The sequence below is a fragment of the Typha angustifolia genome, chromosome 13 (assembly GCF_048772165.1).
Source record: "Typha angustifolia cultivar Huaian chromosome 13, ASM4877216v1, whole genome shotgun sequence".
Lineage (NCBI taxonomy): Eukaryota > Viridiplantae > Streptophyta > Magnoliopsida > Poales > Typhaceae > Typha > Typha angustifolia.
Genome location: NC_133251.1, coordinates 3,871,211 through 3,897,977, shown reverse-complemented (window position 1 = coordinate 3,897,977; position 26,767 = coordinate 3,871,211). Strand labels below are relative to the sequence as shown.

General features: G+C 37.8%; 5 protein-coding genes and 1 non-coding gene across 9 annotated transcripts; 4 read left to right on the top strand and 2 right to left on the bottom strand.

Annotated features, from left to right (window-relative positions):
• Positions 1-1,433: 1,433 nt before the first annotated feature.
• Positions 1,434-11,157, top strand: LOC140772992 (E3 ubiquitin-protein ligase RKP). Of its 3 annotated transcripts, none has more exons than XM_073115286.1 (11): positions 1,434-1,583; positions 1,719-3,348; positions 4,139-4,963; positions 5,061-5,221; positions 5,919-6,057; positions 6,186-6,269; positions 6,811-7,089; positions 7,204-7,335; positions 7,815-8,014; positions 8,755-8,959; positions 10,041-11,157. In XM_073115286.1, the coding sequence occupies exons 2-11, from the start codon at positions 1,849-1,851 to the stop codon at positions 10,356-10,358; spliced, it is 3,843 nt and encodes a 1,280-aa protein (XP_072971387.1). In that variant the 5' UTR covers positions 1,434-1,583; positions 1,719-1,848; the 3' UTR covers positions 10,359-11,157. The 3 variants fall into 3 exon arrangements, with proteins under 3 accessions (XP_072971387.1, XP_072971386.1, XP_072971388.1); XM_073115285.1 differs by having other exon boundaries at positions 1,690-3,348; XM_073115287.1 differs by having other exon boundaries at positions 1,453-1,566; positions 1,690-3,348.
• Positions 11,158-11,846: 689 nt separating this feature from the next.
• LOC140774870 (4-alpha-glucanotransferase DPE1, chloroplastic/amyloplastic) lies at positions 11,847-18,657 on the top strand. The gene is made up of 16 exons (XM_073118029.1): positions 11,847-12,281; positions 12,757-12,819; positions 13,208-13,296; positions 13,383-13,443; positions 14,861-14,939; positions 15,783-15,919; positions 16,019-16,177; positions 16,274-16,350; positions 16,893-17,032; positions 17,161-17,192; positions 17,281-17,355; positions 17,518-17,590; positions 17,686-17,774; positions 17,938-17,982; positions 18,080-18,232; positions 18,399-18,657. The coding sequence occupies exons 1-16, from the start codon at positions 11,880-11,882 to the stop codon at positions 18,501-18,503; spliced, it is 1,779 nt and encodes a 592-aa protein (XP_072974130.1). The 5' UTR covers positions 11,847-11,879; the 3' UTR covers positions 18,504-18,657.
• Positions 18,658-19,348: 691 nt separating this feature from the next.
• On the bottom strand, positions 19,349-19,420 carry TRNAW-CCA (transfer RNA tryptophan (anticodon CCA)). The gene has a single exon. It is a non-coding gene; the product is annotated as a tRNA-Trp (tRNA).
• A 52-nt stretch (positions 19,421-19,472) lies between these two features.
• Positions 19,473-21,743, bottom strand: LOC140773943 (co-chaperone protein p23-1-like). Its single transcript, XM_073116736.1, has 6 exons — positions 21,584-21,743; positions 20,639-20,825; positions 20,392-20,554; positions 20,241-20,284; positions 20,089-20,161; positions 19,473-19,823 (listed from the first exon to the last, which is right to left on the bottom strand). The coding sequence occupies exons 1-6, from the start codon at positions 21,586-21,588 to the stop codon at positions 19,732-19,734; spliced, it is 564 nt and encodes a 187-aa protein (XP_072972837.1). The 5' UTR covers positions 21,589-21,743; the 3' UTR covers positions 19,473-19,731.
• Positions 21,744-22,624: 881 nt separating this feature from the next.
• Positions 22,625-23,011, top strand: LOC140775122 (uncharacterized). Its single transcript, XM_073118384.1, has one exon. The coding sequence runs from the start codon at positions 22,625-22,627 to the stop codon at positions 23,009-23,011; it is 387 nt and encodes a 128-aa protein (XP_072974485.1).
• Positions 23,012-25,076: 2,065 nt separating this feature from the next.
• Positions 25,077-26,767, top strand: LOC140773690 (uncharacterized). Of its 2 annotated transcripts, none has more exons than XM_073116379.1 (3): positions 25,077-25,253; positions 25,352-25,582; positions 26,446-26,767. In XM_073116379.1, exons 1-3 carry the CDS (start codon positions 25,236-25,238, stop codon positions 26,500-26,502), a joined length of 306 nt encoding a protein of 101 aa, XP_072972480.1. In that variant the 5' UTR covers positions 25,077-25,235; the 3' UTR covers positions 26,503-26,767. The 2 variants fall into 2 exon arrangements, with proteins under 2 accessions (XP_072972480.1, XP_072972481.1); XM_073116380.1 differs by lacking the exon at positions 26,446-26,767 and adding an exon at positions 26,122-26,351 and having other exon boundaries at positions 25,093-25,253.

The following is a 26,767-nucleotide window of genomic DNA, read 5'->3' as shown; positions in this document are numbered from 1 at the left end:
TATGAGCCAAATTTTTTTAAGAAAAAATACAGATTGCAGTCAAATTGCATGAAATTTATCGGCAAAAATGAAAGGTTCTTTTCACCCACTTGTAATCACCAAAAGCACAATTTGATCAATTATAATCACTCATCTTATACAGATAATATTGTTTACAAGTTTGGCGGCGTTAGAATACATCCAACTTTGCAAGTAAGATTACTAAATACAAATCATATCATGTTAATGAATTTTGTTCAACAGATTGCAGCTTAAAACTACCACTTTATAGATAATTAACCATAAGCTAATTTACTAATGAATAGATTATCACTTTCTCTCCCTATCACACGGATAGAATACAGAATAGTTTCCACCTATTCCCTTTTGGAGGAGGACCTCAATAATGGAGAAGAAAAAGGATCCTTTGCATGTGGATGGTATTGTTTACTCACAAAGAGCTACCTTTAACCACAAGATTCCTACAACAAGCTTAGTTATAATTATTAGATAATCTTAAATGATTAGTTCTAATTATTAGATAACAAGTTAACCGAAACGCTTAAGTTATTAGGTCACCGAACAATAAACGAATATCCTGCCTTTAATACTAATAAATTGTGGTTAGATGATTATACTTTTTAATGGAGCTCGATCACGATAGACGGTTCAGATTCCATCCCCATTTCTCATCCAGTTAATCCGAGTCCTCCGAGATCTCGTGCCGATAAGAACTCCGGATAGGAGGAGAATAAACATCGCGCACGTGCCACTATTCTCTCATCCCGCCGAACGACACGTGTCGGTGGATCTCCACCGGATTGGGCCTTACGGCCCAAAAACGGCATTTGCCCTCGTTTCTTTTGGCGCGACGCATAGAACTCCTTTATGCGACCTCCCATCATTAGAAATTATAGACAAATCCATACTTTTAAACATAAATTATTAGATTAATTAGAGTTTTGAAAGTACAATAATTATTATCATGAAAAGTGCTAGAAATTTAATAATGCACAGATGTACATTAAATTTAATGGAAAAACATTATGACTATTTTATATATTTTTTCTATTCAAATAAGAACAAAATAGTTTTTAAAGAGCTTTTTTAATAAGATCTAATAAATAAGTAACGTAAGGGATATTTTGGAGTTTTTACGTAGATAAGAGATTAGTGTATCATTAATATTAATATGAGAGAGTCTATTATAAAAATCGACAATAGATCACGTGTTTAGAATCTTTAGATGTAATTATTAATTTGTAAATATTAGTTGGTAATATATAAAATCTCTAAAAGTGCATCTTGGCGTTACGCATCTCGAGATAGATTCATTTGCTTACGGAGCACTATCGACGGTGGAGGTGAAGGTGACGCATAGAACATCTATGCGGAGTTTCGTATCTACGATCCTCCCAGGAGTACTTGTCGAAGAAACCAAAACCATCTCGCCATCTCCTCGTGTCGCGTTTTCTACTTCTCTTTTCTTCTCTTTTCGATGGCGTCTACAAACCCTAATTTCGTCTTCGCCGCCCCCAACTCGACCGTTACGAAAATCTAGGGCTCCGTTATCCGTCGAATCAGCTGGCATAGCTCTCACAACGGTACATAGCATCCCTTCTGTTACTGATTTGTTCAACTATTCTTCTAATCGGGAGTTTTTTTTTTTTTGGTTTAATCTCTTATACCCCGTGAATTCGATAATTTTAGGTAGTTTTCTCCCTTTTCTTGGATCTTAGGGTTCAATTGGATTGAAAGAGGAAACTGATAGAAGAAAGTCGCAGTAGAATCTGCTACTGTTATGTTATATTTGTTATATGTCGATTGTTAGGGAGGGAAAATTGGTAACTTGTGTTGGTGTGGAACTTAATGGCGGAAGATAATCTCAGACTAAATGGATTCTCCTCGGGCATAGCTGTTCTCTTGTCGGATGATGACCCAAGAGTGAATCCTCAAAACTCCCACTTGGTCTCTTGCCATGATGACATCGGGCATCGATCCGTGGAACGAACGATTGAACACATATTCAATCTGTCTAACAAGTTGGTTCATATGCAGTCATGTCCAATTGATGGCAAATTTATCAGGTCGATCCTGAAGAAGCAACTGCAAAGATTTGAGTTTGATTCGGGTTTTGATCACAGTGTCCGGGATGGTGTGTTAATTGTGGATCATGGTTCTGGGCCAAATAATGTTGTGATCGACAAGTCAAGCACATGTGGGGACTTCAGGACTGTTCAAAAACCGTTGCTTATAGAAAGCTTTGCAGCGTTCAGTAGTGCCCGGATTAATGCGTGCGTTTGGAAGGGGAAGTGGATGTATGAAGTGACATTGGAAACTTCAGGTGTGCAACAGATTGGTTGGGCTACTGTTACATGCCCTTTCACTGATAGCAAAGGTGTAGGGGATGCGGAGGATTCATATGCTTTTGATGGCCGAAGGGTGACAAAATGGAACAAAGAGCCAAAGAGTTATGGTCAGCCATGGGTTGTTGGTGATGTGATTGGGTGTTGCATAGATTTGGATGCTGATGAGATTTCCTTTTACCGGAATGGAGTTTCTCTTGGAGTGGCATTTGACGGGATACGCAAGATGGGTCCGAGGATTGGGTATTATCCTGCAATATCACTTTCTGAGGGTGAGCGTTGTAATTTGAACTTTGGATCGCACCCGTTCAGGTATCCAATTGATGGGTTTCATCCAATTCAGAAACCTCCTAGGTCTACATCCTTTGCCACTTATCTGCTTCAGTGTCTGTCAAGATTGTTGGAGGTGCAGTGCTTTGACAAATCTGACTCTGCATATTTTCAGAAACTGAGACGGGTGAAAAGGTTTGCGCCACTTAAAGAACTATATTACCCCATATCACATGGGATCTGTGAAGAGTTGTTCAATATAATTAAGACCAGTGAGGAGCATACAGAATATATTGCTTGGGGACCGGTTGCTTCATTTTTAATGGAACTTTTTGGCTCTCAAGCACCGCATAATTATGCAAGTTTGGAGCAGGTTATTGACCTTTTTCTTGGTTTTCCAGGCTCCACTCCATTGTTTCAGAATGTTATTTTGGCTCTTTCTTGCAGTTGCAAAGTGGCACCAATTATTCTGACAGACTGTCCTTATTCTGGTCCTTACCCTTTTCTAGCAATGGCTTGCCATATTCTCAGGCGTAAAGAAATGATGGTTCTCTGGTGGAAGTCACCTTATTTTGGGTTTTCATTGGAAGGGTTTCTTTCGAGGAAGAGCCCAAACAAGCAGGATTTGCACTGCCTTATTCCATCCGTTTGGTGGCCTGGATCATATGAGGATGTTGGTTCTGAAAGTAGCATGATGTTAACAATGACAGCACTTTCTGGAGCAGTTAGTAAGGTACTTTTGTATATATATATATATATATGTTCTTGTTTTCCGTTTCTTAAAAATGTTATTCGTCTTTATGTTATTTCGATTAGCATTTGTACTAAACATGCATGCTATATTGAATGCAATAGGTTTCACCAAGATAATGATGGTCTACATCTTGTATATACTTGTATTTACATTTTTAGCAATTTTTATCTTGTAGCTTCATCAGGAAGTAAAAGCGGTCAAAGAAAAAAAAAGGAGACCTATACAAATAAAGGAGATGTGGATGTTAGGGGTACCATGAATATACACCTTTTCTGCTCATAACTAATATGTTAGGTTAATGAAAGCCTGCCCAGTATTTCATTTTTTATGTGTTATTTAGTTTCTGGAATATATTTATGCTTGTAAACTAGTAATATATGGTAAGATACTAAGATTGTAACCGATATTTTCTTTCATCTCATTGTGATGGAAAACTTGCTGTTTCATATATTTTCTTAGACAACCATTCCTCTTTGATGACATTACCTGCTTGCCATTTTTTTCTTTTAGTTTTTTCAATGCATTGCACATGCCTGCCAAAATCAAAACTTTTAGATGCATAGTGTAAGTGCAAGTTCATCAGAGAGCATTAAATTCATGCCAATCTGAGCATCTGAAACCTACTTATCTAGTAAAGACTTCAATTTAGCTGCTATTCTTCTGGAGGTTAAGCCTCGGTGCTTCATGTTCTGACTGTTGCGACAAAATTCAAGTCGTAGTTTTTATTCTTTTCACATCTGTTATAATAGATGTGCAACCATGTATGCAGATTGAGGAGATGCATCGTGAACTCTGTAGTTTGGTCATACATTTCGTACCTCCAGTGTCTCCCCCACAATTACCTGGATCTGTATTTAGGGCTTTTATACATAACTTCATATTAAAGGTAAGAGGTGTAGACAACAGGATGACAGCCAGTAGTATTTCGAGCCACAGTGTTCTTGTTTCTTTGTACACTGTAATCCTTCATATCTTATCCGAAGGATTTTCTATGGACGGACCATCTGGGTTGACAAAGGGATCTAGAACCAATTTGGGACCTCCTGGTGGGTTTCTCCACAGGGCTGGAAAAAGAAGCTTCCCTGTGGAGTTGTTTTTCAGGAGTGATCCATATCGAAGTGGAGTTCCTAGAATTGGAGGTATGGCAAGTCATCTGCTGAAGTCACAACCAGTTAATAATGCTGTGACAAGTGTACAATGGGAGGAAGGCTGCATGGATGATGGAGGCAAAAAAATAACACATTCTACTATTGAGAAGCCTTGTTGCTGTTCAACTTCTGATGTTGATCTTTTGCAATCATCAACAGATAATGCAAGATTCACAGCTAAAAGATCAAAAGGTCCCTGCAAGTCTATGCCAGAGAGTTCAGCTCATGTTGCAGCTGAGTGTAGTGCAAGTAGTTTGAGTGATGAGATTGTGGATAAACCCAGTTCAAGTGATCAGACGGAAACTGATTTTGGTTTCCAATCATTGCACAATTTGGCAAGCGTATCTATGATGAATCAATTATCTTCAGAAGCGCTGAAAGAAGAGGAACTACTCGATATTATGCTCTTGCTATATCATCTAGGTGTTGCACCAAATTTTAGGCAGGCAAGTTATGCATAGGTTGGCAGTTGGCAATTGGCACATGATTTTGCAATCTTTATTTTTGATTCACTTGATATAATTCTAAGTTTTTTTAATGCAGGCATTTTACTACATGTCTCATCAGTCACAATCAATTTCTTTATTAGATGACACGGACAAACAGATTAGAGAAAATTCATGTCTTGAGCAAGTAAAGCGTTTGAAAGAAGCTCGTTATGTATATCGTGAAGAATTGGTTGATTGTGTCAGACATAGTGCATGGTGAGTTCATTAGTGCCAATTTTATCCCCTTGTGATTTCCTTCCATTGTATGTCATTTTATATTTCTTAGCTTTGACCTTTTCCTTGTTTTAAACTTAAGTTCATTTTCCAGTTTGATTTTAGGCTGATCCATGACCTGGTTAGAATAACAAGATGACTTTTTATTTTTTATACTTCAATAGCTTTAATATTCTTTTTTGGAAATTTGTGAGAAACATATAGATATCTGCAGTATAGTTATGGCTGTGATAGTTTATTTGCATAAATTCTAATTCAATCATTGTGAGTAAATATATTGGATGAACCAATAAAGTGGAAGCTCTTTGATTGTATGATGCTGCAACAGATAGGTGATGACCTTTTTTTCTTCTTTCATTTTCCTATGCAGCAAAACACTGCAGGCATGATAGGATATTGGTTATTTAATTCTGATGTTCTTGGTTTTTAGAAATTATTTCCTTTGATTTTGGTATCAATATTACCTTTGTATAGGATACTGTTTTTTGCATGCCATAGAGGAATAAAAAATGTGTGAAATATTATATTTTGTACAGTTTTACTTTGATAGATTGAAGTTTCATTCATAAATTTTGTGTGTTACAGGAGTTAATTTATGCAATAACATGATATCTCTCTCATTTGTGATTTTGTTCTAGCTTGTCAAACTCTTATCCTCTCTTTTGGTACTAAATTGAAGGTATCGCATTTCTCTTTTTTCTCGGTGGAAGCAAAGAGGAATGTATGCAACATGCATGTGGGCTGTGGACCTGCTGTTGGCTCTCAGTGATTCTGATTCTCTTTTCCTTTATATTCCTGAATATTATGTGGAGTCATTGGTGGGTTACTGTTACTCATCTGGAGAATTATTTGTTCACTTTCTGGTCACTTGTTAGTCCAAAATTTTTATGCTGCTGAAATATTTTCGTGTTGTGAATAATTTGTAGTGTTCTTGTTGTCATTGCAGGTTGATAGTTTTCATGCGTTACGCAGGAGTGATCCTCCATTTGTTTCTTCTGCAATTTTTATCAAGCACGGACTTGCTTCATTTGTATGTATTTAAACACATTCCTTCTTCCAAAGTCCTATTTTCTTGCTCCTCTATGTAATCTGCTTTCGTACAAAAGTCATATAACAAGTTTTACTGAGAGCTGACAGCAGGTCTTAGAACCTGATTTTCATTTCATTTTGGCTGCTTGACATTTTTGGCCATCATCTTTCAACTTCTCCATATTTTTCATCTTTATCGACATGTTACACTGTTTGTTGATAAGCCAAAGCATTGGTAGATATCATATAGCTAATTTTCACATGTAACAGCATTTTAATGTCTGATGTTTTTAGTTTTTACTCTATTGTCCTTTCACCATAAGGGTTGCTATACACCATGGAAATAATAAATTAAAACAGTATGGTAAAGAGTTGGGCATCTTTCGAGATGTTAATGAATTTTGCCCCGAACACCGACAAAGACTGCTTTTATATAACATGGCCAATTGTTAATTTTTTTAATCTTATTTTCTGGGTCCTCATGGTGTTGAGTTTGCTTGTCCTACAATTACAGTGATTTGAATATCGCATTCCTTTATCAGGTAACCTTTGTTGTCAAGCACTTCGATGATCAGCGGATACTGAGTGCAGACATAAAGGACCTCCTTCTCCAATCAATATCAGTATTAGTGCAATACAAGGACTATTTAGTTGCTTTTGAGAACAATAAGGAAGCTGTTCAGAGAATGCCGAGGGCTCTACTGTCAGCATTTGATAACCGATCCTGGATACCAGTTACAAACATACTCCTCAGACTCTGCAAAGATTCTGGGTTTGCTTCATCAAAGCATGCAGAATCTTCATCATCAGCTCTTTTTCAGGTTAGACAAGCAATTGATAACTTATTTGCTATACTTGTGTATGTTCCTTCTGCTTTTCTATATACAATTTGAGTTAACTTGTGATAATCCTTTTTGGTTCTTTGCATTATGAAGGTCTTACTACGAGAGGTGTGCATTCATGATGAAGAACTATTCTCTTCCTTTCTCAATCGACTTTTCAATATGCTGAGCTGGGCTATGACTGAATTCTCTATGTCCATTCGAGAAATGCAAGATAATTATAAGGTGAATTGTTATCACGATTATTTCTTATTTATAAATTGTCAGCCAATATGCTATGACCCTATGCTGTTGGAAGCCATTGACTTCTTTACTGTAGTAAACAATTAGTTCTTTGTTTTGAGCAAATTTTTTAGTTATTTGGTACCACATAATTTAAAATTTTGAACCTCTCTGTGTATAAATACAATGGATGTGATTGTAGTTTTACTTACTGATAAGTTATTTTTAAAATTTTCTCAGTTGATCATGTATCAGCAACTCAGTAGCGTAAAATGGTTGTGAGTTTTGTTTGCATTTCACATGTCCATATTTTGTCCTTTGCATTCTACCTAAAGAAATGAGTTTTAGTCTATTGATGACAATATTTCAGTTTGATGAATTCTAAACCTACTTATCAGTTGGCCAGTACTACCTGTTCCTTCCCTTTTCTGTAAAATTATCCTATCATCATGAGAGTTTGAGACAGTTTTTCTCCTTTGCAGATTGCTGACCTGCAGCAAAGAAAGTGCAGTGTAATTTTTGATATTTCGTGCAGTCTTGCAAGGATATTGGAATTCTGTACTCGTGAGATTCCTCAGGCATTCCTTTTTGGAACAGACATGAATCTTCGGAGACTAACTGAATTGGTCATCTTTATTTTGAATCACATAATTTCAGCTGCAGATGCTGACTTCTTTGACATGTAAGTTTGATAGTTCACTTGGGTTCTCTATGCATAATTAATCCTGTAGGTTTTTTAATTTGAGAAGTTAGATAGTAGAGAAATTTCAAGCTGGTAAATTCAATGACACAAACCAGAGTGATGAAGAAAATGTTTTACCTCAATAGTTTTTGCTGCAATTTGAGGATGTGCTAGCTAAGATGTTGTACCTGTTAGCTGAACTTCACCAAGAAGTGAAGAACAGTAAAGCAGAAAATTTGAGTGATTATGTTTGAAGAATTTCAGCATAATGCCACTCATGGAAAATAAATAATCTGTATTTGGTCATTTACCTGATGGAGTTTGCAAGAATTCAGCATTAGCAGACAATGAACTATCTTGTAAATGTGAACTGTCTTGTTTGATATCATTAAGCTTTTATCTGAAAAAGTGAATATTTTGATCTTCCCTGTTCTTGAGTTTTCTTCTATGGTAATTTTCTGTTAGTCTTTTGATAGCACCAGCGAATTACTATCTTTCGCATATGTGAAGTACTCGTTGAGTCCTAGCTTGTGCAAGCTTGCTTGGAAGATGATAACTGTCTCATTTGTTCACAGTAACTTGTTTTGCTCTCATGAGCAGACCAACTTGTTTTTGCTGCAGTGGTCATTTAAGTAAACTATGACGAGTATAGGAAGGTCAAGGAAGCTCTAAGCTACAAATATAGTCTAGCTCTTTTGCCTTTCAGTTTTCTTTCCTCTACTAACATTCATGCTTCTCAGGTCACTTAGACGGCCAGGAAAGCTCCAAGAGAAAGCAAATCGGACTATGATCTTAGCACCTCTTGTTGGGATCATCCTTAATCTCATGGAAGCTAGTGTTGACTCAGGGCAAGAAGAGCTGAATGATGTGATTGCGGTGTTTGCTAGCATGGACTGTCCTGCTACAATCCACTATGGATTTGAGTACCTTCTGGGATACAATTGGGTTAGAACTGTTGAACATTATTCCTTTACTCTTCTCTTTGAATTTCTTGACAAATTTTACTGGATTATTATGGAAGAAGAAAATTAATATATTAGGTACCTGATACCGGTGAAGAGAAAAAACTAAACAAGGAAGTTTGGTTGGTGTATATACCTGCCTTATATCATGGCAGCAAAAATTGCTGGTGGGTACAATAGAAGCGTCGAGTGCAAAATAAAGAATTTTTTTAATTTAAACTTGTTGGAGTAGGCCATCTATTTATTTACTGGTATAATGATAGACTATAGTAAATAATGTAGATTGACCAGGGAATGGAGCATGTTTTGGTAGGGAACAGTATCTAGTGTATTGAAAAAGGGTCAGTGCTAGGAGAGAGGAAAATCAAAAGAGAGAAAGGAGCCAGAAACCTGTTATACAAAGTTTGATAGAAAGGTGCATGATTAAAATTTTCTTGCACGGACTTATACATGTACCAAGTGTTCATATGGGAAGGTGAACTCCTGGCTCTGGAACCAGCATGGGTTGCTCTGAGAAACCCTTTCTCTCTCGTCTACTCTATGGTGTGCGGACACACCTGCGCAGATTACAGGTGACGGTTATGAGAATGGCGGGGAAGTGAGAATAATATTGTAGTAATTGTGGGAAGCTGGGATATGAATAACTCCCACTTTTATTTGGTTTCAAGTTCGTTTTCTGTCCATGCACAGAGAAGAAGTCTTGTAGTATAAACTTCTTGGTTACTCTAACCCTTTCTTTCAAACTGCCTAGGCTATTCGGATATACCATAAAGTTGTGATCTATTCACCAACATATCTTAGACCTTTCATGTCACAACTTTGTGGTGTGACAGATTAACATTTTATTTATCATGCACTATATCTTTTGATGCTTGCTCTCCCAGTACCCACTAAGTATATATTTCCTTCTACCTATGGATTAGAACAAGATCTTTTCCTGGCAGTTGTTTTCTGCATGCACATAAAAAAACACTCAACTTGATAATGAATTGTTTCATACGACGTGTTTTTTTTTTTAATTTAGACAGTTGGAGTCACACCATTAGTTTTTTTTTCTTTGTCAGAGCAATGTCTTGCGGGGGGATGCTTCTCTTGCGAGGCTAGCACAACTTGGGGAATTCTCAAACTACCTAAGATGCCGAACAGAGGAAGTGGAAGGTAGAGGAGAGTTGAGCCCTGGAACCAGCGAGGAGGATGGGGAGAACAACTGCTGTATCTGCTACAACAGTGTTTCAGATGCTTTGTTTGAGCCCTGTCATCACCGATCTTGCTTTGGCTGCATAAGAAGACACCTCTTGAACAGCCACCGGTGCTTTTTTTGCAATGCTACAGTCATGGCAGTTGTGGGGATCAATCCAAAGGACTGTAGGCTGGAGAAGTGAAGAGGTATCATAATGCACAGGGGTGTTCTCATCTCAGGCCTATGATTTGAAGCAAGGCGGAATTATTTCATGTCTTGCTTGGTAGCCGAGAAAATACCAATTTTTGAAGGAAGATTACCATCACCAACATCTGCACACTGTGGTCACCAAATAATGTATGGGGTCCTAGTGTACTTCATGTAAAGAAAATAGCTGATATTAGCCTCGAAGTTATGGGGCTTAATAAGAGGATTGACAATTCTATAGGTGGTGGGAAGAGAGTACCGCCATAAGATCATAGAGGTGAATTTTGTAGTGTTCAGGGAGTTCACAGTGTACATATGAGATGTAATTTGAGGAAAAATCTACTATTTATAAAGAAAAATAAGGGTAGGTGCTAATGGCCGAATACTAGTCTTACCATATTACCTATATCTTGAGCCCAATGTAAGAGAAGTGCCATATTTTCATATTACCAAATGATTCTTTTTTCATTGATCGAATATTTAAGGAAAATAGAGGATATATTCATTTGGATTGGATTGGATCCACTGGCCAATATATCACTGTATTATTTGGATTCAAACCCAATGCATAGTCTAGATATTTAATTAGTTCTTTTTTTTTTTTTGTGTGTCCACTTGTATGGGGACAACAAATGTTTAGGATATATTCTTGAGAGTGCACACCTTATATGTATGTAAATTAAATGCAGATTAGTCGTTGTTTTGCCCTGTGATGTTTTTGTTCATTGGTTGATTGTTGTTGTACTGGTTGTAATACTTTGCTCATCAATGCTTTATTTTTCGTGTTGTAGCTATGCCGTAGATCACTCTAGTCTTCTCCCTTATATCTCTTTGCTTTCTTTTCTTCTCTCTCTTTTTAGATTCTATTGCAGTGCTGCAGGGTGTTGCAGGTTTGTTGGTGTGCTGCTTTTTAAATCTTCAAAGGAGTCAACTCACAAGACGTGGACTCTTTGGCCTTTTTATTTAAGTTTCTTCTTGCCTTTTTTCTGTGGTTCTATTTATCGTAGGCCAAGAGCTATATTTTTAGAGCCGTCACCTTTCTTCTCCGCTCCTTTATATATGTAAGTGTTTTTATTTGTATGGGTGCTTATAATCATCACTTATAGATATTATGCATTTTAGCTGTGCAGTTTGTGTTCAACTAAGTATGACTTTGTTGAGGGCCTTACAGTGTGTATTAATGAATCATCCGACTTTCTCTCTCTAAAAGAAGCCACTTTTTGTTACTGACATCCAGGTTCTACTACTCCCTCTTTGCCTCCTTAATTAACACAAATGTTGGATAGCCTAATGCTAGTTATCGGAAAATACTGGGATATTAAGAAAGCACTAAACCAGACATTAGATAGTAATCGGGTGAAAACGTTAATTAGTAGGCGAAAATATCCCAGTACGTAATTTTCCAATATACCCTCCTCCCAAGAACGCCACCGAAGGACTACCGGGGCCCGCGATCCAACGTCGGCCTACTTCACGTCTCTCTCTCCAAATTCACTTCACTCTCTCTCCAGCTCAAATGGCTATCATCTCCGGATCGCTCTTCCTCCTCTGCTCTAGTCCCATCACCTTCTGCTCCTCCTCTTCTTCTTGCTCCCACCGAGCCACCTCCATATCTCCCCCCACGGCCGCTCGATTCACGCCCTCCAGGTCTTGGGCTAACCGGAGCCGTCGCTTCCCCAATCAGCGGATATCGGCGGCCGCGACGGCTCTCGCGGCTGCTTCCAAGATCCGCATCGGCGAGGACCTGCCGGAGGACTACGAGACGTGGTTCCCGGCTACCGATTCCCGCCACCGGCGGAGGGCGGGGATCCTGCTCCATCCGACGTCGCTGCGGGGGCTGTACGGGATCGGAGATTTCGGCGACGAGGCCCTCGGCTTCTTGGATTGGCTCCACTCTTCGGGCTGCTCTGTTTGGCAGGTGAATTTTCTTAAAATTTTTGTTTTGTTTTATTTTTCCTAAATCTGGTTGTGTTTTTCAATTCCCACTTTGGATGGAGTCGCAATTAGAGTTTTTGGGGTCTCTATGAGTTGTACTGGAGCACTATACTACCCTGGAGAGCAACGGGCTGATATTAACTTAAATAACGAAGTATTATAAATATTTCATAGAATGTTCCCTGTTGGAGCCAAGAGCACGAGTATTTTTCCGTTTAGGTTTTATGTGAGAAGATGGGAATTAACAGAAGAAGATACATATACAAGGAATATTTTGAAAAATAGCGGTTGATTTGTAAACAGAGGCAATAAGGCTAAAGTGAAGGCGATGAACTGATGGTCTCGAAAAGCTCTATTTCTTTTTGGGTCTCATATGGTTTAGTTTGGTTTTTCAATTGGTGCCTTTCTTATAAATTTTCCTGTTGTTTGATCTTAACACTTAATATTCTTTTATGCAGGTGCTTCCACTTGTACCTCCAGGAAGGAAGTCCAGAGAAGATGGCTCGCCTTACTCAGGACAGGTAATTTCTTACGGAAATGGAGTAGTAGTTATACTCATCTCTGGATCTTATGTTAATTTAGTTCTCCATAGGATTCATGTATGAATAGAATGAGCTTAAGCTTTTTATCGTCTGTCTGCCTAATTAGGAGGGAGTCAATCAAAGCGATGGACAGGCTTGTTATTTGACACCTTGTTAATAGCATAATTGATTACTAATATTGCTGTAGCAGGATAATGATGCTAATAAAATTTCCTATACTGCCCAATAGCAGTTAGGTCTAACTCCATTATGTGCTGATATGCATTCTACAGTTTCATCTGACATTAAATTTTCATTTTCTTGAGGGGGCTCATTCCTGTTTCTATATTATCTTTTACTGATATAATTGTTCAATGATTTTATGCAGGATGCAAATTGTGGTAATACTCTTCTAATTTCTCTCGAAGAGCTTGTTAAAGATGGATTATTGATGAAAGATGAACTTCCAGAACCTATGTGAGTTGTCAATTTTCTCTATTGCTCTGAAAAGGACCATAATTGTTATTTTTCAATGGGCTTCATGCAATTTATATGAATTATAGGGATGTGGAATATGTTGAATTTGAAACTGTTGCAGCTGTGAAGGATCCGTTGATAGCAAAGGTTAGAAATTGGTCCTACTTATGAGTTATTCTGATAGTTTTTACCATGAATCATCAACATGAGTTTCAAATTTTGGACGCTGCTTTGCTAGAGACATTATAGGTTTCATATGAAAGCTGTATATTCTTGACAACAACATTCATCTTGGTGACTATTGGAAAAGTTTTAGTAATTAGGAATTCATCATTAAACTTGAAATCTTTTTGCTCGAAGTTCCAATTTTGGTTATTCATACTATATACATATTGTAAGGTGATGCATCACATCATAACATGCCTATGCATGTTCTGTTTGGGCTACACCATCTGTGGTCCTTCACTACATGATCATGTTTAGCTGATGAGCTGTTAGTAAACCATCCACATTAAGTTTGGGGCTTGAGGAGAGTTTTCTATGGCTTAGCATAATAAGATAATTTGCCCCGGAAATACATGCTTAGATTTTTGCATGGTTGTTGCATTTAAAGTTACCTGATTGTTATGAATTTTTTTATATGGTTTTGAAACACATCAAGGGTAACTTTATGTTAGGTTTGGATCATGGGTTGGTAATGAACTGTGGCATCCTTCCAAACCTGATGCGACACAATGACCTATTATGTCGACTTCTTATCCAGGAATATGACTCGTTGTGGTGCATATTAGAAATCTATTCCCTACCTAATATCTCAGAATTTAAGGTGTGTCCTGCTCTGGATATTACTTCTCCTCTAGTTGGCAGTTGGATTCTAATTCCGCATGGATCAGGCCTGAATTCAATGTGTTGCCTACTCAATCACGGGTTGTTTACACTTAGAAGTGCCCATGCTTACCACTCCAACGAAGTCAAAGGCACTGCAGGGTCAGAGCCATTGCATGGTAACCTCCCAGCAGTGACATGAAGTTCTGCCACTCTAGTTGTTTATCACTGGGAAAATACAGCCCAGTTGTCTCTGGCACAAATTAAGATAAGTGTATAATTATCCTAGTTAGAGCTTACACAATGTAACACTTTCTCTAAGAGTTATACAATAATCAACCTATATCTAGTTTCACTTCTGGTTAGGAAATTTTGACTACTTGTTCAAGACATGATAAACAGATAATGTGGTGAAAATGTTATTTTCTTAGGGTGTTCTGTGAGAACATAATTTTGAAAAAATTTGTGAGACTATGCGTCTTAGCTCTTACATGACTCAAAAATGGTATTAATTTATTTATAAATATATAATTCTATTGAAGTGAATTACAACTGTATAATGTGGCTTGATGAAAGAAATGGTTTTAAATAGGATGACTCAATCAGCCACATGATAGTATAATACAGCCCTAATTTTGCTTGATAGTAGTATAAAAGTTGATTCTCTTTCCTGTTTGCATATAGTTTAAGCTTTAAAGGAAAAATGATGAAAATGGTGTTTGCTAAAACTTCTTGTCAGGCAGCACAGAGGCTTCTTCTGAGTCAGGGAGAACTGAAAAGCCAGCTTGCTACTTTTCGTAAAGATCCTAGAGTTTCTTGTAAGTATGCTCATGATAATAAAGCAGGTCTTGCTGCTTTGTATATGCTCTGCTTTCACACATTTAGTAGTTGTCTACCATCGAATAATGTTTAGGAAAACTTAACAGGCTGAATTTCTTAGATCTGCACTTCAGCACTCTAAGTAGTAATACAGAAACTTGACTAACTTCTTTTTTGTTTATTTTGAAAGGCAAAACCATCCACATGAGTACTTCAATTTAGCAGATACATGATTCCAGAAGAGTGTTAGTGGCTCTTTCTTATATCTATAGTTTGCAATAAGGACCTCTTTTGGAACGGTTTATTCTCAAATTTCTCCTTAGAGTTTTTCTAAGTAGCATGTCATCACTCAGCAGATTCTGTTTTGTTAGTTTTATAATAGTCATTATGAATCACCAAGTCTAGCTGAATATGCTTACATGGACATCCATACAACATGTTGTGTGCATTTTAAATAAGTTAGTGCTTGTTAGGGGCCACAGGCCAGTGCCATTCTGTTTGTCTTCAAGTTTGGAAGTTGCTGTTCATTTCTACTTTTAGTTCAACCGTCATCTGACAGTCATTCTGTTTTCGAACTTTCAGAATTACTATATGCGACAAAAATTGAAAATATATTTCACTTTATGCCCTTCTGAGATATTTCAAACAAAACGGCAAATTTCTAGGAATAAAGATACAAGAGGAAGTGAAACATTCGAATCGTGATTTTGAAATATAACACAAGAATTAAAAAAAAAAAAGCAATGCATGCACCATAACATGGCTCACTTTTCTATACCGTTCCTCCTGTCTGTTTTGGTATTTGGACAGGCCATAATCTTCATACATTCTTCTGTGACTAGGTTGGCTTGAAGATGCAGCTCTGTTTGCTGCAATTGATGGTATTTTCGACACAATCTCCTGGATTGAATGGCCTGAACCTCTGAAAAACCGCCATCTTGGAGCTTTGGAAGTTATATATCGAAACCACAAAGAATTCGTAAGTTCCAAGTTCTTTACATTTTAACTCCCACCTTGCAAAATTTGGGAAGTGGAGTACATATAACTTCACCCAGGTATTGTAATCTGCATTGTGCAGATAGAGCTATTCATCGCGCAACAATTCTTGTTTCAAAAACAATGGCAAAGGGTTCGCAGACATGCTCATAAGTTGGGAATTAAGATAATGGGTGATATGCCCATTTATGTAGGTTATCATAGTGCAGATGTTTGGGCAAATAGGAAGTCATTTTTACTGGTATGTGGTTTCCTGAAATTAAAACTTTAATTACTTAAAACTAGTTCATAATATTTTAGTGCTTTATTTTGTTATTCACTGCCTCCTTTTTCACAGGATCGAAGTAGTTTCCCAACTCTCGTTGGTGGTGTCCCTCCTGATGCCTTCAGTGAAACTGGGCAGCTATGGGGCAGGTTGAAATATCTTTTCTCATATACAAATGCTTAAATATGTTAAAAATATTTTATTCTTTTGGGCATAACCACAGAAGCAAAATAAAACCTCTCTTCCTATATCAGCATCACTCTATTGGAAACTAGTGTCGTATGCCCATCTGATAAATAAGTATAACCATTTTTACTGGTCATAACACTTTAACCATCTCATTTTCTAACTCTCTTGTTAATATTATTTTCTAAAATATACCAGACTTTGGGTAGTACCTTCTCAATTTTTAGCACAGGAAACTTTTCCTGATTAGCTGATACATTTGGCTTATTCTAACTGCATTTTGCATCTGTGAGCTTTATATCATAAATGAACAAGTGCTAACTGGGGATCTTGCTACAATGGCATGGAAAAACATAGACATGCAAACCATCTTGATGAACTTCTTATCTTTTGAATTTGCTGTGACCTTTAAAGCGAATATCAAATAAGTTTGATTTTATTGTACCTCAATATTTATGAGTTTGACACCACAATTTCCATTTTTTTGTCATTCGCTACTTAACAGTCCTCTATATGACTGGAAAGCTATGGAAGGTAGTGGTTTTGCCTGGTGGGTACAAAGAATTCAACGAGCACTTGATCTATATGATGAGTTTCGCATAGATCATTTTCGAGGTCTTTCAGGCTATTGGGCTGTTCCTTCTGGCAAGTTCATTTAACCAACTATTATTTGTTTTCCAACAAAAAAAAATCAAATGATATCGATCACTTTGCTAATTCCTTGGATTCCTGGAAAAAGCATTTTGAATAATAATAAGCTTAACAAATTGCAGAGGCAAAGGTTGCAATGGAAGGAAGCTGGAAGGTGAGTAATTGAGTATTAGACAAGTTGCAAATAGATCTTTTTCTACCTTAAAATTTTTATTGCATCCTTCTCATTTGATTGACAGTAGGCTGGACCAGGGAAAGTTTTCTTTGATGCCATCTTCAGAGCTGTTGGAGAAATTGATATAATAGCAGAGGACCTGGTAGGCTTAAATGAACTTGATTTTTTTTTTTCTTAAAGATGCAGGCTCTCTCTCTCTCCCTCCTCCATGGGATTCTCTCTCCCTTTCAGGGGATTCTCTCTCCCCTTCAGGGGATTCCTTTATATTTCCTTTTTCTTGCATATCTAATACTGTTGATTAAAGGGAGTGATAACAGAAGACGTAGTCCAACTAAGGAATGCTATTGGCGCTCCTGGAATGGCAGTTCTCCAGTTTGGTAATACTCACTGTGCAGTTTTATCCAATGGTACCTAAATTTTGTCTCGATCAACTTAATTTTTTTTTAAAAAAATCCTGTTTCTTCTGTTCCAGCATTTGGAGGTGGCTCGGACAATCCTCACTTGCCTCATAATCATGAACAGAATCAAGTTGTATATACTGGAACACACGATAATGATACAGTAAGGAGTCGAATTTCGTATGCTTGACATTTTCTAGTTATGGGACTTGGATTATCTTTTGGTTAGCAATGGTAACCTTTTCCCAGCATCAACTCTTCTAATTTTTCTTTCACATGAACCTTTACGTGGTAAGCCTGAACTTTTACTATTTACACGGCCACAGGTGCTGGGTTGGTGGGAAAGCTTGGAGGAGGAAGAGAAGTGCACTGTGAGTATCTTGTCACCCTAAGTAGGACGAGTATCTTGAAATAGAATGATGTAATTTCTAGTCACATTGATACTATTTATTGATATCTTTCCGTTAGGTAAATAAGTATCTTAAGCTAGCTAATGAGAGCAGCATCTCATGGGAGCTTATCCGTGCTGCCTTCTCTTCCGTAGCGCGGACCGCCATCACACCCATGCAAGACATCCTTAGTCTCGGGAGTTCTGCCAGAATGAACACTCCAGCAACACAGGTCTGTCAACTTCCAAATGTTTGTTGCAATTTTCTCACCGTTAGCTCAAACGGCATTATAACTATCTCAGAGTTTTAATTTTCCTAAGTTGATTTTTTATGTATATATCATCCGATTGTCGACATTAATGACCTCATGCTTTCCTTTTTCTCGTCCCACATGACAGCTAGGGAACTGGAGATGGAGGATACCAAGCTCGATCAGCTTTGACAGCCTCAAGCCTGAAGCAGCGAAACTGAGGGAGGTGCTAAAGATGTACAATAGGCTGTAAATCTGCGGCTGAACGTAGAACTGGGATATGACTACTTATCCCACGGCATGCGTGCTGTTATCTATCAGGTTTTGAGTAAGTTTTGCTTTCCTTGAGAAGAATAAGAGTTGGAGATAATAAAAAGTTAAAGAGTGTACGCGTTTTGAAAGTTTAATTTAGTCAATCCCATCTCTCGCTTTCTTTCCTCTCTAGTTGGAGTAGATCTAAAATGGCTCATGGCAATGTTGAATTTGTTCTTCTTTCCTAGTAACCGAGCCATCTTAACTCTTAACTGTACAACTCATCAATAAGCTCTAAAAATCGAGCAAATCCATAGTAGGGGTGAGAAAGGTCCTAATGTGGATCGGAATTTCCTGCAAGAGATACGAAAAATAAGAAGATTCTATTCGGAAAAAAAGATGTAGCCAACTAGTTACATTTCATCAGTGTTTTGCAGCCCCGTAAACATCCGAGTAGAACAGATGAATAAGTTCTTGAAGGCAATACATACAATCTCATCAAGCAAAAATTGAAAATAAAAATAAAAGTCAGACCTAGCCGAATTGGCTAAACAGTAGTGGTAGGTTTGTTAATCACAAACATAGCATACAAACAGGTAAGAAATTTTTTAAGGGTATACGCACAAAAATCCTTACTTTTTATCCAGCAACAAATTGTACTTATCCTAATTGACCATCTTTAATTCTAAAATATGTCTACAAAAAACTCCTTCCGATTAGGTCTCCCCTATAGACGGAGACTAAATAATTGGGGGAGAAAACCAGTGCTCTCTGCTTGGATATAAATGGATAATTAATAGGATTAGAATTGAAAAAGAAAAAAAGATCCGTTTTGGACCGGGGTTTTGAACCCGACGTGAATCGAACACGCAACCTTCTGATCTGGAGTCAGACGCGCTACCATTGCGCCACGGATCCGGTTAATTACTTCATTAAGATCTCAGAAGATACTACTACAATTGCTTAGTACTACTCAATCACAGAATTGGTTATCTGAGTTGCTATATTCCCCTCATACTGTTTCTACAGATAGAAGAATATTAACTTACTAATACAGACGATCAAAAGCTTTGCACATAGTTCGATTTTGATCCAGTAGAACCGCTCAAGACGATATATAAACTTTGAATTACATAGGAACACACAGAGAAATCCGAGCACCAGAATTCCACCAAGGAATCCCAGAGTTTTTATCCTTCGCATCTACAGTAACAAAGCAATCTCAGATTTCACCCCCTCTGTTCTGTCTCAGTGCTAGCTCCAGCCTGAGCCTGCTGCACCTTGTCGCCCTCCTCTGCCTTGTCTTCTCCCATTTCTTCATCTGCACAAGTGCAGATGTTACAATATAACCATATCAATCCTCAACTGAAACCAATTTTACGAGGTTATACAAGGATTAAGTTTCTTATCAGGACAAATCACATAGAAGAGACAGACGACTAAATCCATCTTCTTTAGATTTACTCATAAGAAATCTAAGAGAAGAAATCTAGTAGCTAGCTATCTGCATGTAAACTTACAGAAGGAGAAACCTGATAAAGTAGAAGTTATAAAAGTATATAAATTGCGACCACCAGAGTACTAACCGCCTTTCTCAGCAGAGTCGAATGCGTCATCCTCATCATCAAGATCATCATCTGCACCACCCATGCCCAGCTTCTGCAGAGATGATTAGGAGTATGAGAAACTACAAAGAATAGGAATGAACATCTCAACTACATCACCATGCCGAACATACCGAGAAATCCATACCGCCAAAATCCATATCTCCCATGTCTCCAGCTGAACAAAAAGAAAAAGAAAACCACAAGCAACACAAACGTAAGGATCTAAAAAGGACAATCATGCACTCATTTAGGAAAAAAAAAAGATCAGGAAAGAGAACACACATTTGTTCTCCTTTTCATCATCTTCATCAATCCATTTGTCCCAGTCCACCTTCAAAAACACGGGGGCCTTCCCCTGCTGCTTCAACAACCTGCTCCACCATTTCTTCTCGGCCTTCTTGACGAGGTAACATATAGTCCTCAAGCCAACAGCAGCTTTGCTCTCCTATAAACAGTACACTAATAACGTAATTCCACTTGTTCACAGGAGTCAGCGAAAAAGAACAGAAGACTTTTACTTGAAACTCACATCCACATTCACTTTGTCAAACAACTCAAAGTCGAGTTCATAAGGTGTCTTATCGGCTCCACTAGTAGCAGAGAAGTAGAAGTGGCCATCCGGTTGCAATGTTAGCTTCACACCCTCGGCATCAGGGAGTTCAATGGTGATAAACACCTTATCAGATCTCTGAGCCCATTTAGTAGTTGGATGCCGGCTGCAGACCAAGGTGAGGGCATAAGTTAGCTACAGAATATGAATCATAGCAGCTTCCCTTCTTAATTACAGAAACTAATGTTCTGCAACAAATTCTGTGAACTTGTCATCTTCCATTAAAGCTTAAGCTAACAACAAGCGATGGATTTGATCTTCCGTATTCTAACAGTTCACTTAACACTTAGACCTGACACAATTTTGTAAGCACAGATCCAATGAATAGATTATAGACAGGTCCGCTAGTATTTAAACTCACAAGTCGCTAAGAACATAAGCTTATTGAAACCGACAAACACTTAATAATTTTATCTTTAAAAAAAATGCAATTCCGCAAATTCATCTCATCAAATCAGTATCCCTTCTAGTTCGCTCGAGTTAGAAGACCAATAAAAGTTACAAAAGTAATTCTTTTGATGTCATTATTCAACTAAAGGACATCAATTTATGTTATATTATGAAAGCAATCTCCTAGATCTATAATTCTGGTTTTACCACAAATAAAAGATGCGATTTTTATCAACAACAAAAGTAGAAAAATTGAACGCATCACAACCATACATACACAAGCAAACCGTAATATTTCATACAAACACAACCAATGCAGTGCCAAAATTTACACTTTCCTAATTTCTTAAAACTAAATTTAACACAACCATCTAGAGCAAAAGGAAACAAAAACCCCAACTCTAAACCCTAAACCCTAAACCCTAAACCCTAATCCGATCCTAAAGCTATCAGCGAGATCGAAGAGATCATTACCTCATCTTGGTGCGCCTTTGGATTCTACAATCGTCCTAGTGGAAGAGTGGAATATAAGAAACACTATGGATTTCTAAGGAAGAGGAGAGAAATATATGGGGGCAGAGGAGGAGGGAAAGATGCTTCCATAAGAGTCTAGAGGATTCCAGTCCTTGAGCGCTCGCACGTGTTCCAGGCAGCGTGCGGAAATATGATCCCGGCCGTCCAAGTTGTAGAGAAGTTGCAGTGATGTGAGATGGATCTTTGTTTCTTTTTCAATTTTCCTAATAACTTTTCCTTAAAATTTAAGTTCCAAATATAGTAGGTAATATATGCACCAACTAAACTATTTTTGTAAATCAAATACACCCCTGATAAATTCTAATTATTAGAAAAGGACTTTTGAGCACAAATATTACAGCCAATTATTGAGAAAGATTACTGTACTAAATGACGGCCAACTTCACTTAATGCCGGCTTCGTCTCAGATCACACGGTTCAAAACTCATCAAGTTATCCATCCGATCGGTACTTTTAATAATCTAATAGCAAATAATTCAATACCTCAATAATTTTAATCTAATGATTATAATAATCAAAATTTATACCGGTATATTAGTAAAAAAATAATAATTACCTGTGCCTAAAAACTTTCGAATTACACCTTCTATATATATATATATATTTTACTTGATAAATTATTAAGATAATATAATTATTAAAAAATAATATGTAAAATAATATATTTTAAAAAATAATAATTACCTATTGAACTGGTATTTTTATTATATATTTAAATATCTTAATTATTAGATCTTTATTTAAGTGATTAATAAATAATTATATTATTATCTTATTAATTTTTAGCGGCTAGAATGAGGCAACGCGGGATAAGAACGAGTCCAGCAAGCTTCACTTGGTCAAATGAGATACTGTCATCACTACCAAGTCAACTACTCGGCTACTCCCCACCAGCTAATAGCTATAAATTGTATACAAAGAGAAAAGAGAGGATATCATCAAAGCCTCCCTTCTTTTTTGCCTCCCAAATTGCTCAACCCCATGCCTCCTTCGGTGGCCGGCGACGCCACGTCGGTCGGCTGCTGCGTCTTCCTCCGGTGGCCCTCCTCCGCCTCCCGGCTCGGATACCGGCCTCTCGACCGCCTCGACGACGGCGAGGAGACGGCGGTGAGGGTGGTGGTGGGGAAGGAGAGGAGAGTGTTCTTGGTGGAGCCTTTCGTTCTTGACAAGGACCCTTTCAGAGTTCTAATGGAGATGGTGGTGATCAGGAAGGAGGGGAAGCATAAAGATGCCATCTTTGTCGACGTAGACGCCATTCTCTTCGAGCACATGCTGTGGTTGGTCTACCATGAGAGCTCTGCTTCATCTTCTTCTCTGTTTCAGCTCAACTTGAGGGAGATCATTGAGTTTTATTCTCAGGATACCTGAGAAGAAGAACAAAACGGGGGCACGTCAAAGTTGCATATTTTACTGTCTTTGTTACTTGTATTTGTTAATATGTGAACTTTAATGGCAAAAATGGGAAGTCGTTCTCTTCCCCTCCGAGATGATGTAGTTTGGAGTTTTCTATTATTTATGACGTTATGCTTGAATCATAGATTAGACGAAGAGGGTTAACGCTCTCTCATATTTCCACATCAAACTTCTGAATATTCTGACTCAATATTTGACACATTTTGATAAACTGATAATATACATCACAACTGAAGTTTATGAGTCATTGACGCAGTTGCATCTGGTCAGCAACAGCAGCTGGAATTGACATAGCTTGAGATAATTCATTTACCTGTCTATAAAAGTTATATCATGACTATACCAACTTTGTTTTCTTGGATGGTTAAACCATATAATATTCAGAAGCTTGATGTGGAAATACCTCCAACCAATATAAAGAATCACTGGATCACAGCACAGTGTAATTTTCTATCAAGAAGCTATTGTCATTCTCAAACACAAGCATTTTTGAGAGGTGCCCACAAAATGATCATTCCAGAGTACTGTTGTCTATGTTATGTAAGAATTGAACTATTTCCTGGTTAACCAATCAATATCTTTAATTTTCAGCCAAGTTATCCAGACTAGTTACTATCGCTTCAGTCCTTTTTGGCTTTCAACTCGAACTCTAAACGAGCCAGCTCTGAGCTTGTTTCTTCGACTAGAATAAATAATTACCAACGAATAGTAAGAACTACATATATTATCTAAAATTGAAAGTGTTATATATCTTCCCCACTCCAGTTCCCTCTCTCCTAGTAATGGCACCGTTGCAAGGTCGAGATACTCCTCCTCTGCGCTAATTCCCCATTCATTGTCTGCTGTCACACCGCCTTCCTCCCTCCGTCCGGCGATGCCACCTCATCCTCGAGCTCATAGATTGCAGATCCCTTGACTCCCTCCTCCGTCGTTGGGGCAACTGCCCGTTCTCGGAGCCGGCACTCATCGTGATCTCCTCCTCCACTCAGGCTCTCTGCTCCTTGCCTACTTCAACTCTCACCGCATCGTCCAAGCCCAAGCCCAAGCCCAAGCCCAAGCCCAAGCCCAAGCCTGGCCCAAATTCTAATCGAATTTTTCGGACCTAAAAGTATGAGAAAATTCTTTTGCGAAAACACCTTATGTCTTCCTTCGTTGTTATCCACACCCTACCGTATCGATTAATTTGCTTAAAATATCTAAAATACACTGTGCCATCAGTTTTTTTTTTTTAAAAAAAACTGTTATATTACCATATTAAAAAGTTAAAAAATATATTTTAAAATCAAATAAGGAGTATTTTAGAAACTTTTATCTTCAAAAATAATAAATATATCTTTTATTCCGTTTGCTGCTATTATGGTAAAATTAACTCAATATATCTTAAGGTATTAAAAGAAAATTGTAAGAATTAAATAATAAAATATTACATAGTAGAGTGAGAATGATAAGAAAATCTTAAGACAAAAGATAAGAGTGTTTAAAGACTCAAAATTGAAGACTATCTTGCACCCACCACGGCGCTATCGCCACTACCTTCTCTTGTTTGTGACTCGGCATTACTTGGAGGGCCCAAATCAACAAAAAGAGTCCCAACAGGTTACTTCATCCACTACCTAAAAGAGGTATAAGAATCCACTAGACAAAGTATTTTTAATTTTTTAATTCACTATATACGTAAATCAAGATATGAGCTAGTTAACACTGAGCTTTTGGTTTACAAGAAAATAGAGTTTTTAACTTTTAATCCAAGAAAAAGAAAGTTATTAAAAATAAGTACTTATTTTTTTTATTCATTTTCTTTAGCAACCAAGCATCCGGACGTAAAGTTGGTTGTCAGAATATAAACCACTGTTGTTCTTTGAACAATTTATTAGTCAATCCTGCGAGTTCGAAATCCAGCGGGCATATTAATTTGTTAATCTTAAAGTAATTATTAGCCACTTTACTGGTGATGCTAATATCTTGATTAGAGGACACAAAGGAGGGCGTTTAACTTTTTCCTTGCCTATATAAAATAGAGTCATCTTGTTGCTTTTGCTCTCTCTCTCTCTCTCTCTCCTGGTCATCAAAACTCTCCATCTCATCTCCTTTACTGGAAGAAGAAGAAGAAGAAGAAGAAGATTACAAAGTTATAGTGAGTTCCCAGGGCTTCAAGGGAAAAAAAACAAAAGAAAAATCAATGGAGAACAGCAAAGAGGTTTGAGATTTCACTAATTTTATTTTTTTCTCGAGGTGTTTTATGTGAAAAGAAAAGATGCGGGTGATTAATCTTTGTGGCGACGGGTGTGTATACAGGGGAAGGGGTGGATGTCGGTGCCGGCTTTCGGGGACTGGGACATGAAGAACGGCGTGCCGGACTACTCCATGGACTTCTCCAAGATTCGCGAGATGCGGAAGCTGCACAAGAAGGAGCTCTCCCGTGCCAGCCTCGGCAACGAGGACGACCTCAACAACCGTCCGATCGACACCCACGCCGCCGATGAAGCCGACCACCGCCGTCCGCTCCATCGCGACCACTCGCCCACGGTAAACCCCCTTTTCACTTTTCCTAGCTACGAGAAAGCAAGGACAAATTCGTCCTTTTCTTTTTCCGCAAATGAACTCCCCGGGGCATTTCCGTAAATCCGACGAAGTAATTGGAATTTAGTTGGGGGGGAGTTGATGACGATGAGACAGGCGAATCTTAATCCATATCCAGTGCTTTCTCGTGTCCAAAGGACACGCACAGTCGACAGGCTGTATAATACTGGGATAGATAAGGACGGTTGCTGTCCTAATTAATCTAATTAACTAAGCCTAGATATTTATTTGTTTATGTAAGATTTTATATAGATAATTAGGTTTAAATCGAATTATAATGAGTTTAAATCATTCGTATATGATAGCTATCATTAGTGCATGATGGATGGAACTCCATAACAATTTAGGGAAGCCGTCATCATAGCTTTACGTGGTGCCCACTTTCCACTTCTCTTAAGTCTTATTTGAATAGTTGTCTGCTCGCTTCTAGTATTATTTATTTATTTATTAATGTCTTTAGTTGGATCTCTATTTCTTTCTCGCAGGGTAGGAAGAAGTTTATGAGCTACTTCCAATGTTGTATAGGGGCATGAAATGTGGCTTCCTTTCCATCATAAGGAAGCAGAGAGAGAGAGAGAAAGAGAGAGAGAGAGAGAGAGAGAGGAAGAAGAACAAAGAAAAACTCTGATCAACTGTTGTATTGTGTGGACCCTTTGGCTTTTGGGGTTTTGGTTTGCGTGATTATAAATAATATATCTACATGGATTTCCTCTTCTGTTTGTTACCTGTCACACAAATATATATATATATTGAAAGACTGTTATAATGAATATTATTCAAATTAAGAGTGGACCTATGTACTTGGTCAGGTCTGTCGTTTGGTGTTTCATGGATTGCCAACTAGACACGGAACTTATCCTTTTTGACGGCACACGGAGATTTTGTTGATTCTATGAGAAAAGTCCGCACGCCACCAACGTGACGAAGCTCTCAATTGGCACAGCCATGGGCAGAGACCATTCCACCTTGAAAGATCTAAGTTTGCATTACGACAGCAAGAAAACTATTTAACATCTAAAACGCCAACTAGATACTGATATTTCCAAACAACGATGCATGGATTTTTTGTGTAATCTTTTTCATGGATAGCCATTAAAATTAATGATGAAGGGTTTTTCTTTTCTTCTTTCA